The sequence below is a fragment of the Panicum virgatum genome, chromosome 6K, assembly GCF_016808335.1.
Source record: "Panicum virgatum strain AP13 chromosome 6K, P.virgatum_v5, whole genome shotgun sequence".
Lineage (NCBI taxonomy): Eukaryota > Viridiplantae > Streptophyta > Magnoliopsida > Poales > Poaceae > Panicum > Panicum virgatum.
The window spans coordinates 47,930,238-47,943,081 of record NC_053141.1 but is presented as its reverse complement, the minus strand read 5'-3'; the positions used below and the strand labels follow the sequence as shown (position 1 = coordinate 47,943,081).

The following is a 12,844-nucleotide window of genomic DNA, read 5'->3' as shown; positions in this document are numbered from 1 at the left end:
TCAAGATTGAAGAAACTTGTGATGTGGAGTTTGATGAGACTAATGGCTCCCAAGGGGAAGTTTTCTCTTGTGATGATGTAGGTGATGAACCACTTCGAGAAGTCATGAAGAACATCACTATTGGGCAAGTCAAGCCAAAAGAGGAGGTAGAAGAGTTACAAGCCTCATCCACTCAAGTGGAAGTCACTTCCAAGGATGACTCAAAGGATGAAGACAAGTCTACATCATCACATCACCATGATGAGTCATCCGATGAAGAAGATGATGCCTCACCTCCTTTCCATGATGCTCGAGATTAACAAGTGGTTGAAGAACAACTTCCATTTGATGACACGCACATCACAAGTGAACAAGCCCAAGCTCAAGATCAAGATGACGAATCACTAGAAGAATCAACGTCTCAAGCACAAGAGAGGTTTACAAGAACTTCAAGAAATCATTCCATTGACTTGGTCATGGGTAACCCCTCTAGTGGAGTAAGAACTCGAAGACGTCAATATGCCTCTTTTTGTGAACATTACTCGTTTGTTTCTTGCTTGGAACCCACAAATATAGATGAAGCTCTTGAGGACCCGGATTGGGTGATAGCCATGCAAGAAGAGCTCAACAACTTCACCCGTAATGAAGTTTGGGTTCTTGAAGAACGTCCTCAAGACAAGAATATCATTGGTACCAAGTGGGTCTTCCGCAACAAACAAGATGAGCATGGTGTAGTGATTCGCAACAAGGCAAGACTTGTGGCAAAGGGCTTTGCACAAGTTGAAGGGTTGGACTTTGGTGAAACATTTGCCCCCATTGCAAGACTTGAAGCCATTCGTATCCTTTTAGCGTACGCTTCACATCATAACATGAAACTCTTTCAAATGGATGTGAAGAGTGCGTTCTTAAATGGCTTGATTAATGAGTTGGTGTTTGTTGAACAACCTCCCGGGTTTGAGGACCCTAGATATCCTAATCATGTTTATAGGTTGCACAAGGCGCTCTACGGGCTCAAGCAAGTGCCAAGGGCTTGGTATGAACGCCTTCGTGACTTCCTTCTCAACAAGGGCTTCAAGATCGGGAGGGTGGATACAACTCTATTCACAAGAATCATCAATGAAGAGCTATTCGTATGTCAAATTTATGTTGATGATATCATTTTTTGTTCAACTAACCCCACTCTTTGCAAAGAATTTGGAGAAATGATGGCTAGGGAATTTGAGATGTCCATGATCGGAGAGCTCAATTTCTTCCTTGGGTTTCAAATCAAGCAATTGAAGGAAGGGACTTTCATCCATCAAGAAAAGTATACAAAGGATATTCTCAAGAAATTCAAGATGGATGATTGCAAGCCGATCAAGACTCCAATGCCAACTAATGGACATCTTGACTTGGATGAGGGAGGTAAATCGGTTGACCAAACTCTCTATCGTTCTATGATTGGGTCACTTCTTTACCTAACCGCATCTAGGCCCGATATCTTGTTTAGCGTATGCATGTGTGCCCGCTTTCAAGCTAATCCTAAGGAATCACACATTAGTGCCGTTAAGAGGATCCTTAGATATCTCAAGCATACGCCTAGCATAGGCTTGTGGTACCCCAAAGGCGCTAGTTTTACACTCTTGGGATACTCGGATTCGGACTTTGCCGGATGCCGTGTGGATCGCAAGAGTACATCGGGTGGGTGCCACTTGCTAGGGCGTTCCTTAGTCTCTTGGTTGTCAAAGAAACAAAATTATGTGGCCTTGTCAACCGCGGAGGCGGAATATATTGCCGCCGGGGCTTGTTGTGCTCAAATCCTCTACATGAAGCAAAGCCTCTTGGACTATGGTGTAGTATTAGATAGGATCCCGCTCCTTTGTGATAACGAGAGTGCCGTTAAAATTGCTAATAACCCGGTTCAACACTCTCGCACCAAGCACATAGATATTCGCCATCACTTTCTAAGTGATCATGTGGCAAGGAATGATATACTACTTTGTGGTGTTCGTTCCGAAGATCAATTGGCGGATATCTTCACCAAACCTCTAGATGAGAGCATCTTTTGTAGGTTGCGAAGTGAGCTTAACATTTTAGATGCTTCTAACGTCATATAATTGCCTTGTCATGTAGATGCATTTCATATGTACATGTGCTAGGGGCTTGTCTAATCTTGTCAAGATAGTGATGAACATGGGTCTTGCATGAGCCGGTGGTCTTTGTTTCGCTCATGGCATGAAGAATGGTTCATCATGAAGAAGCTTGCCAAGGGTTCAAACTTGACAAGATAGATTTAAATTCTTGCAATGCATGTGCTTGTCATATAGAATGCATCCGTGTTTAATTTCTCGCTTTGCATTAGCATTGCATCACGTTAGTAGCATCACAAGGGAGCAAATCACACTTCGAGAAAGATATTCATGCTAAATATGATATATCATCTCCACAAGAGTGATAAGATCAATGTTGCGCTTTCATGCCTATTGAGCCACGTCCTATCGAACTTAAAGTTTCAATCTCTAAGTTCATAGGCAAAGTGGCTCATACATTTGGTTTTTGTGTTTAAACCTCGCTTGGTTCTTATTTTGCCTATGTTTATATAAAAGCTTGCGAGCACTTAGAATGAGTGTTTGAGGGGTGAGGTTGTCTCTCGAAAATGGTCCAAATTGAGTGTTTATGGCTTTGGTTTTGCAAATTTGGATCAGAAGTAGAGTTTGTCGTTCAGCAGAAAATTTCCTTAACCACCAGTTAAACCGACGCCTGGTTTTACACTGCATCGGTTCAACCGGTGCTTAAAGTCTTCATGGCTCAGTTTCTGCATCGCCTCTGGAACAACCTCCGACCGTTACACCGATGGCCACCGGTGCTTCCGATGGTCGGCGGATGAACCGACGCCTCAGCATCGGTTCAACCGGTGCTACTGCGTGGAGTAAATGGCCCCTTGCAAAGCCTCTGGACCTTACTCCTGCCAATGCACCGACGCCCGTCGGATGTTCCGGTGCCTCAGTGGCGGATCTTCCGGTGCCCCTGTTGACCACGTTTTCATCTAAATCAGATCTGGTCAAAGTTACACCGGTGATTACACCGATGCTTTTTCTCTAAACCATCGGATCTTCCGGTGATTAGGGTTGGCGGGCCCGCCCGTTTTGTTTTCACTTAACCCTTCCGCGGGCCCCACGCGTCAGCTTCACACTGTTTTTCTTCCTCCTCACGAAACCACCGCCCTTGTACCCGCGCCCGTACGCCGCGCCGCCGCCGCTGCCACTCCTGCGCCGCCCCTCCGCCTCAGCGCTCGAGCTCTTCACTTCGCCGCCGCCCGCGCTCGCCCACACTCCTCGCGCACGCTGCTCCTGCGCCGCTGCTCCGCAGCCGCTCGCGCGCCCAAGCCGCGCCTGTGCCACCCACGCGCCGCCGCTCACCGCCGCCGTTCGGCCTCTCTCCAAGCGCCAGCAAGCCTCCTCCACACAGTGCTGCTCCACTCCTTCTCCCACGCACGAGTTTTCAAGCCCAATTTGAAGTTCTCTCCACCCTTGATTCAGTGCACACAATGTGTTCGAGGAATTGCCTCTTAGGTTTTTCTTCGATTTCTTCCCTGATCTGCAAGGGTATGGCCTTTACACTCCTTGGCAAAGTGAAACTCCATTAATACATTGACAGTCAGACTCAGACAGGAGGTCAGGACAGTGGTGAGGAGCTGCCCGAGGTTGAGCTTTTTTATCTCAGGGGTATTCCAGGACCTAGGGTCAAAAGACTGAGATATGTCACCTCGGAGCAGTGGTTTCCCGAGCAGAGAGACATTGGAGTTGATCGTCGCTTTTACACTCTGCTTCAGGAGTCTTTTTACCACACCTACTGCCAGTTGGACATCAAGATCAGTGAGCACAAGATGCTCCACTGGGTAGCTATGCGTGTAGTAGCAGGTGGGACTCCAGTGCTTCCTCTCTTCGAGAGATATGTTGGATTGCCTGCTCTACTCAGTGAGAGGTCCAGATACATTCAAGAGTGGGTTCGAGTTTTCTAAGCCACTCTGTTTATTGAGGAGGACCGGCAGTTTATTGACTTCATGTTCCAGGAGACGCACTATCGTTTGACCCGAGCACGACTGGCTACCTTACTTGGAGTTCAGATTGCCGAAGAGCCACACTTCGTACACTATCAGGCTTATGGCAGCACGGTACCTCCTCGACGTCCTCATGAGTCTCACGTTCCATCTGACGAGGAGATAAGTGTTCTCTTTCAACAGCCCTTCCTGCCTGGCACACCGAGGACTCCGGACAGGCTGACTCCCATGGCACACTCTATCCACCTAGCTCTGAGAAAGAGTCTGCTGTTCCGGATTGGATACAACGAGGGGATTACAGCTCTGCAGCAGTGGCTCTTATTGTATATCATGACAGGACAAGACTTTGACCTCGTCGACTTCTTTATCTGCGAGCTTGAGGACGTGATTCTGGATGGGATGACAGTACACCGTCGCCATCCTTTTGCTCATTGGATCTACTGGATTCTTGCTCAGCTCAGTCAGAATGAGCATATGGATGAGCTGGAGCACTCGAGGACTCACTTCAATTTTTACTCACCTGCTACTCCTCGAGACGGTCGTCGTGGCTCGTGAGGCCAGCGCCGAGCACAGCGGGTTCTGGATGAGCGTTTCTTGGCTGAGGGCAGAGTTGCAGACGATCCGACAGCAGCCGAGGACGCTTCACTAGCAGCAGCAGAGGCCCAGCTCCCACACTACCTGATCACTGACTCAGAGGACTCGGAGAATGACGAGGATTTCATTCCCACTGTCACTGTTCCTCGAGGTGCTCATGACGATGAGGCAGGATCCTCCGGTGCAGCACGAGCCCCTGCTCCTCCAGTTACCACTGCACAGGTCACACAGCCAGACTCTCTTGCAGCGATACTTACTCGGCTCTCTGACCAGCAGGACCGGTTTGCTGCAGCTCAGCTGAGCATGCAAGCCGAGTAGGCTCGCCAGCAGGAGGCCCAGACACTTGTTCTTGAGGGCATTCGGCAGCAGCAGGAGGCCATGAGGTTACAGCTTCAGCAGCAGTCCCAGATCCAGCAGCAGATGTTCACTTTCTTCTCGGGATGCTTCGGTCAGCTGTACTATCACACTGGACTGCCTGAGCCTCAGCTCCCTACACCCCAGCAGCTCCAGTTCGACCCCACAGCTCCTGCTCCACCTGTTGGCGGTTTTGTGCAGACACCCCTGTCATCCTTCCCGCTGTCACCATTTCTTCAGACCGGGTTGTTTGCCAGTCCTGTTCCTACTGCTGTTCCGGCTCCTGCTCCACAGCCTAGTGTTTGGACTAACGAGCAGCGTGCAGAGTTTCTTAGACAGCAGCAGATCCTACATCAGCTCCAGCATCCCTCGGCTCAGTCACTCACGTTCGAGTCACCTTCACAGCCTGAGGTGCTCCGTTCGTCCGTCGTGCGCCCCAATCAGCCAGACCTGACTCCCGTCACGTCTGCTCCTCCGACGGACTCCACGGTCGTCGCCGCGCCAGCTTCTACCGCTACTCCAGCTACTTCTGCTGCTCCGACGACTCCGGTCGAGCAGAAGTCTTCTTCGGTCGACGACTACTGGACGGACGACGACGCCGACGACTCCGCCACTCAGTTTTCCACCGGACCCAGCCGGAAGACCCCGCCTTCTCCAGCTCAGGATTAGATCGCCTTTCTTTTTGGTGCTTTGTTGCCAAAGGAGGAGATAGATAGGTGGAGTAGAGATAGGGGGAGCTTGGTGGTTTGTGGCGTGATTGGATCTTCATGGATTTTGTGTATGGACATGTTATTTGGATAATGTGTATGCTCTGTGTTGACATGTCCCTACATGTGCTTTATTTCAAGTAATGCATGCTTGTTTATCGCTTTCAATTTCATATCTTGTGTATCTCAACTTTGTGTTGTCATCAATCACCAAAAAGGGAGAGATTGAAGTGCATCTAGGCCGATAGATGTAAATGGTAAGTTTCGGTGATTAATGACAACCATATGCGACTAACGTGTGTTTTGAAGGAAAAATTATTGTTTAATTTAGTCTCATATGAAATGTGAAAAGAGACCCCTCAATTCGGAACAATCATGCGTGCCAAGGACTCAATTTCAAAGATTAAGGACCTTTCTAGTCTCAAATGTCACAAGGAGATGAAGGACACTTGATTTAGATAAGGTTTATATTTTTTAGTTCTTGACCGTACTATTAAGAGGGGTTCATGAGTTAGTAGCTTGATCAAAATTGAGTTGGCCTTAGAAATCTTGCACACTCGCTCAAAAACAGCTCAAGATGGTCATTAGAAGTTAACACAACACTTGGAAGAAGAAACAATCTAAGTTACATTGAAATCCAAGTCAATTCAGCTGAAAACCAGGAAAACAGCAGCACCGGTTGAACCGGTGCCCTAGCGTCGGAGCATCCGATGCTTGGCGGAAGGACCGATGCCCTGTCGGTCTATCTTCTCTGGATGAAGGCAGAAATCAAGTCTAGCACCGGTTGAACCGATGGTAAAAAAAAACACCGGTGCAATGGAAGTTCTTTGTTCCAGAGAGCATGTTTTGGTGGACTTCAACTTCTCTTCAGCACCGGTTGAACCGACGCTTCGGAATCAAAGCACCGGTGCATTAAACATCCTATGTTCTAGAGAGTTTGTTTGAATTGATCAGTGAACCTCTTCAGCACCGGTTGAACCGATGCCCCTACGGAGCATGCACCGGTGCATTAAAGCAAGCCTGGACACTGTGTCAGAACCCCAACGGCTACAATTTGGACACAGAGAGACCGGTTGAACCGATGCCTCAAAACTGACACCCATCGGTTCTTCCGGTGCTCACGGTTTTTCTGCAGTGGACTTCCAACGGCTATGTAACTCCTTCCACTCTATATAAGGGCACCCCATGGCTCATTTCAGTTGCCTTTGACACCCTGAATACTTGAGGCCACCCTTGTGAAGAAGAGAAAGTGATTTGAGCAAACAAGAGAAGATCTAGCAATTAGTTTGTGCTCCAACCTTGAAGAATCCATCCTTTGCAAGTGTAGCAAGTGTGCTTGAGCTAGGGCCAACTGAGTGTAGGTCAAGTGAAGGCTTATGAGCTTGTTACTCTTGGTGTTTGACGGCACCTAGCCGGTCTTGGTGATCGGGAGGTTCTTGGTGAGCTCTTAGAGTTTGTGGGAGCCCCAAGACGAGAAGTTTGTACACGGTGTGAAGCTCGCCGTTCCGGAGATGGAGAAAGAGCATTCTTAGTGATCACTTGTTCCTTGGTGAAGCAAGGGAGCTATACCCTTGTGTGGGTGCTCCAACGTGGATTAGGGGGGAGCGTCAACTCCTCAATACCACGGGAAAAATCCGGTTGTCTCGTGTCTCTTACTTTTATTTCAAGCAATTAAATCCTTTTGTTGTTACTCTTGTTTTTAATTGCTTGTAATCTGACTAGGACAACTTGCATGGTAGTGTGATTTTTTGCTTAGGTTTTGATCTTGCTAGTGTGATATCTTTTAAGCAACATGATCATGATAGTGTGTTTACCTACCTAAGGACCTTGTGCTAGCATGCTCTAGTAACTAGGTTTCAAATTTATAGATTGGGCAATACTAGTCTAGGTTAAGGACTAGATAGAAATTTGAAAAAGTCCCAATTCAACCCCCCTTCTTGGGCCACGATCCTTACAACCTTCAACTATAAAATTGGATAACAAAGGTCATTCAATTGTTGAACCGAACAAATTTGGCCCATTAGGTGGTTTCAAAGGTGGTTTTCCATTTTGTGAGAATTAGAAATATTCAATTATAAACTAAAAATTCATAAGTAATTTATTTTAACAAAAAAAACGAAATGGGTATCAACAATTTTCTAAAATATAACTTATCTATTGGCACAGTACTCGTCAACTATTCAAATCCAATTTTTTATATTCATAATACTTGATTGCTTGTATTTATGCCTATTGTTTTTGAATAAGTAAGATTCAAATAGAGCAATAATAGATAGGTTACATTTTAAGAAAATTTTGGTACTAATTTCATATTTTCTAATTTAAAATAAATTACTTTTGGTTTTTTAGATCTGATTAGAATTTTTTATTTTTTTTAAATAAAATACAAAATTACCTTTTAAACTACCCAAGGGCCAAATTTGTCTGGTTTTGAAGTTGGATAGCTTTTATTATCCGGTTTTGTAGTTGAAGGTTGAAAAATTGAACTTTTGCGACAGTTTGAGGGTATGGAGGCCCACATCACAATTTGTACAGTATTTTTAATATATTAATTTCTGTATTAAAGTAAGTGACAAGCTAAGGTGGACCGCTGCATATATATATATATATATATATATATATATATATATATATATATATATATATATATATATATATATATATATATATGACTTGCAGTTGCAGCCACAAGATGGATGATGCAGTGGCCTATGGCGTGGCAAGCAAGTGCACAAGTTGCTTGGGCGAGAGATGGAGACGGCAGCAAAGAAGGCATGAGGAATCCTTGGTTGCAACTTTAATTTGCAGAAAGCATGCAAGCACTGCGGAGCAGAGAAGGGAGACGCTTGCTTGCTTGGCTTGCTGCAGTCACCAGTCAGAATAGAAAAGGGAAGCAAACTTAACTTATTAGCCATGGTCATTTGCATTTGCGCTCAAACTGATCGATGATGATGCTGTGTTGAAACTGAAAGCCACTTTTTTTGTGTTTTGAAACGAACTGAAAGCCACTTTGCTTCGTCTTTTTCTTGGTGCTGCTAGCTGCTGCTGCTGTGTGTGTGTGTGTGTGTGTGTGTTAGAGAAGGAAGGTGTGGTTGATTTATGCATGGGGCTGCTAGCTAGGAGGGATGGTTGATGCTTAACGTGCGTGGTTAAAACTGAAAACATCCGCTTTTGAGAGAGGAAAGCAGCTTTGGAATGAACAAGCCAAACTAGTCTGGGCTGCACTGCGGTGGGAATCAGTGAGGAGTCAGCTTTTGTATGGAATTCCGATTCTTTCAGGTGCTGCTGCCTGCACGCATGTCCTGTTCCTACACTAGTCCTCTGACTGTAAACTGTACTGCCACTGAATACTCCCAGTACTACTGATCCATCTGACAGTCAGTAGTAGTAACTTGGACGACTGTTGCCCCATTTTTTTTACATGGTGGCCGTGGGGGGCAGCGTGTCAGTGACTCACCACTACCCAGTTTGAGTAATGATCGATCAGTAGCTGCTGTGGTGTGCCTGATATAGATCGGGATTGGTGCCGGATCGGATAGATGGTCAGTCAGGTCAGTCGGCAGTCAAGTCCCCTCGATTGCAGACTGCAGTGGCAGCAAGTACACCGCCGCTGCCGCGAATCCGCATCGGGAGGAGGCGAGGAGCCGGAGTCGGAGCTGGAGCCCCCACCCCACACCACACCACACCAGCAGCAGTCAGTCACAGGTAGGCAATGCAATGCAAGCACTACCCATGGCATGAAAATCCCTGGCAAGTAAGCAAACACCAAAAGGAAGGCAGGGGAAGCAACGAAAAGCCCACGTTACCTTCCAATCCCCCCACCCCATCCATCCTGCTCTCATATAGTCTCTCTCATTCCCCCACCCCACCACCACCGTCTCCCTCTCCCTCTCTTTCCCCCCATCTCTCTCTCTCTCTCTCTCTCCTTGGGCGGGCGCCGGGCGCCGGCCGCGGCCGCCATTGCCTATTTGCCTCCAGATCGATTGCCCGGCCACCGCACCCAACCTGCAGCCCAAGCATGATGCTGCGGCGCGTGGCCTCGTCGACGCCGGTGCCCGAGTGGCTGGAGGCGCTCCTCACCACGCGCTTCTTCCTCGCCTGCGGCGCGCACCCGGCGTCCCCGCGCAACGAGTGCAACATGTTCTGCCTCGACTGCCGGGGGGCGCCGCCGCCGGCCTTCTGCTACTACTGCAGGGCGCACCGACACGCATCCCACAGGGTCATCCAGGTAGCTTGCTTTGTTTCTTTCAATCTCTCTTCTTTTTCTTCTTCGTCGTCTCTGCAATAATGCGATTGCAAATGCCAATGCAATTGCAGATACGGCGGTCCTCCTACCACGACGTCGTCCGCGTCTCCGAGGTGGAGGACGTCCTCGACATCACCGGCGTCCAGACCTACGTCATCAACAGCGCCAGGGTGCTCTTCCTCAACGAGCGCCCCCAGCCGCGCGGCGCCGGCGCCGCCGCCGGCAAGGCAGCCGCCTCCCCCTACAACTGCGAGATCTGCGGCCGCGCGCTGCTCGACCCCTTCCGCTTCTGCTCCCTCGGATGCAAGGTGCCTGCTTAATTTGCTTTCCTCTTCGTTCCGCTCTTCATTCGTCTTCACTTGAGTCGTGCTCTTCTTGATTGCTCCGCCCGCCCACCCACCCACCTGCATTATTCATTCCCCAATGCCGCCCGGCCAAGAACACCAAAAGATTGCGCCTTTAATGATAATCTCTCCATGGGCATTCTGATTCTTCAAACAAAGAAAAGAGAACGAACGCCATGGAGGAATGGAATGAATGACAATGCCAATGCCAGCACCAGGCCATTGAATTGCTTGAATCCAAGCGCCCCCCGTCGGTCCGATCCGTTGGGTTTCGGTTCCGTTCTGTTCGGTCACGTTTAATTCGCCGCCCCTGCCTTAATGCCTTAATTCGTGCAGTTGGTGGACACCAAGCGGAGCAACGGCCACGCGGCGGCGGCCACCGACGGCGCCGCGGCCGCCAATGACGACGCGGACGAGGTCGGCGGGAGCAAGAACGCCGCGGCGCGCCCGCAGGGCCGCCGCCGGAAGGGGATCCCCCACCGCGCGCCCTTCTGGTCCTGACCGACCTCACCTCACCTCGCCACCGGCAACACCAATCGGCCGACCGACGATCGATCGACGATCAATGGCGCCCGGAACACAAGATCAGGAATGAAGAATCAGTAGCAATGCAAGCACTTCAAGGCAGGTAATGCCAGCAAATGGGACTGCTGGCCGGCTTCGTTCATCCCGTCCGTTGTACTTACTTACTACTTAGAAAAAAGAGAGAGAAGATTCTGCCTGCCCAACTAGAAAAAAAAAACAAACAAAGAAAGAAAGAAAGAAATAGATAGATAGAAAAGCAAGCAAGGTGAGTTGAGCTCGGCAGCCCCAACCCAACCCAACCCAACCACCGGAAGGAGAGGAAGGGAAGGGAGGATGGCTGCCCGGGGCCGCGCGCGCTGGACTCCAGTAAGCAACATGTCTGTCCCCATCATCCTCTTGTTTCTCTCTCTCTCGCTACTCGCCATGCCTTGTGCCATGTGCCACCATTTGGCACGGTAGGTGTACATGACATGCCTGATCATCACCATCTCCTAGTCTCATAGCCCATATATTAAACTTGAATTAGCAGGAAATGCATGGATTCTTTTACAGTACATTGGTTGGGATACTTGACAATGAGCAGTATCATATTGATCTTTCTTTTTCGACATTGGATTGGTGCCTGGATCACTACACATTACACTAAAAATGTTTGGTTAGTCTGTCATTACGCATTAATTGCATTATTGCTGATGGAATACTTATATACTATATCAGTATTCCTGAAGCAAGCACATTGGGGACGGAGGTTGGAAATTGAAAAAAAAGTGAGGGTCAGATAGGCCACGGCCACGAGTGTAGGAAGGATGGAAGGGATACCCAAGGAAAACGAATGATTGTCTTTTTGCTTGTCTGCTGCCTGCCTGGCCGTCCCAGCGCAGCCCATGATCTTCTCCTATACATTCATGCTTCAATTCGGAAGGTGCATGTGCTTAGTTTCTTCAGCTTCCTAGCCTAATAGCTAATAGTATATATAAGGCAACGTATGCTATGGAAACCAGCCTACTGTGAAAACTCGTGCAAACCACGGCAAAAAGGTCGTCTAAATTCATCAAAAAAATCACACATGCTGATGATATGATGATACACAACCTTGTAAAATATTTTGTCCAAACTCGACTTCGTTTGTAAGATATAAAAATAACAAATTTCAACCCAGAAAGCTGTCAGATGATTTGTTAGAAATTTGTTATTTTTATATCTCACAAACGAAGTCGAGTTTGGACAAGATATTTTACAAGATCGTGTGTCATCATATCATCTGCATGTGTAATTTTTTTGGTAAATTTAGACGACTTTTTTATCGTGGTTTGCACGGGTTTTCACAGCAGGCTGGTTTCCATAGCATACGTTGCCTATATATAATGCCTGCCGGCCTGATGCAGCATCATATATATTTATGTATATGTTTGTTGCAGAGCTTCTTAGTTAATCTTGTTTATGCAGCTAACTTGATTAATTACGCTGCAGCTGCCTGTCGCTGTTGCCCAACCCAACCTTTTCTTTCGTCTGTTTCTCTTCTCCTCCTCCTCCTCTCTCATTTTGGAGGGAATGTGATGTGCCTTTCTGGATGGGATGGAATCGATGCAACAGCCAGCCCGTGGATATAATTATAGGACCAAAAAGCAATACATATATACTATATTATGTACCTGCATTATTGATACGTTTGGCATGTCCAGGGCTGCATTATTGGTATGATTATACTAATCCGAGTGCCTGTCTGTTTTCTGAAGATCCAACCGTATAAATGCAGTCAGAATCTGGTTTTGGGTAGCCAAATGGTAGCTAGCTAGCTCATACTCTACCCTAACAGCCGCAGGTCGCCCGGCCAGAGTTAGTTCGTTGCTTACTACTGGTATGGTAGATGGCCAATATAATTAAGGGAAAAGTCCAGATTAGACTCTTAAACTATCACAAAAATCTGATTTTCAATCTTCAACTATGAAACTGAATCCCCAAAGAGGCCAGCCAATTTTTGAAATCGGACAAATTTGGCCGTTTAGGTGTTTTCGAAGGTGGATTTCCATTTTGCGAGAATTAAAAATATTCAAAT

At 47.6% G+C, this 12,844-nt stretch overlaps 1 protein-coding gene across 1 annotated transcript; it reads left to right on the top strand.

Annotated features, from left to right (window-relative positions):
* Positions 1-9,557: 9,557 nt before the first annotated feature.
* On the top strand, positions 9,558-11,393 carry LOC120713106 (protein RGF1 INDUCIBLE TRANSCRIPTION FACTOR 1-like). Its single transcript, XM_039999094.1, has 3 exons — positions 9,558-9,901; positions 9,991-10,227; positions 10,600-11,393. Exons 1-3 carry the CDS (start codon positions 9,692-9,694, stop codon positions 10,762-10,764), a joined length of 612 nt encoding a protein of 203 aa, XP_039855028.1. The 5' UTR covers positions 9,558-9,691; the 3' UTR covers positions 10,765-11,393.
* The last annotated feature ends 1,451 nt before the right edge of the window (positions 11,394-12,844 follow it).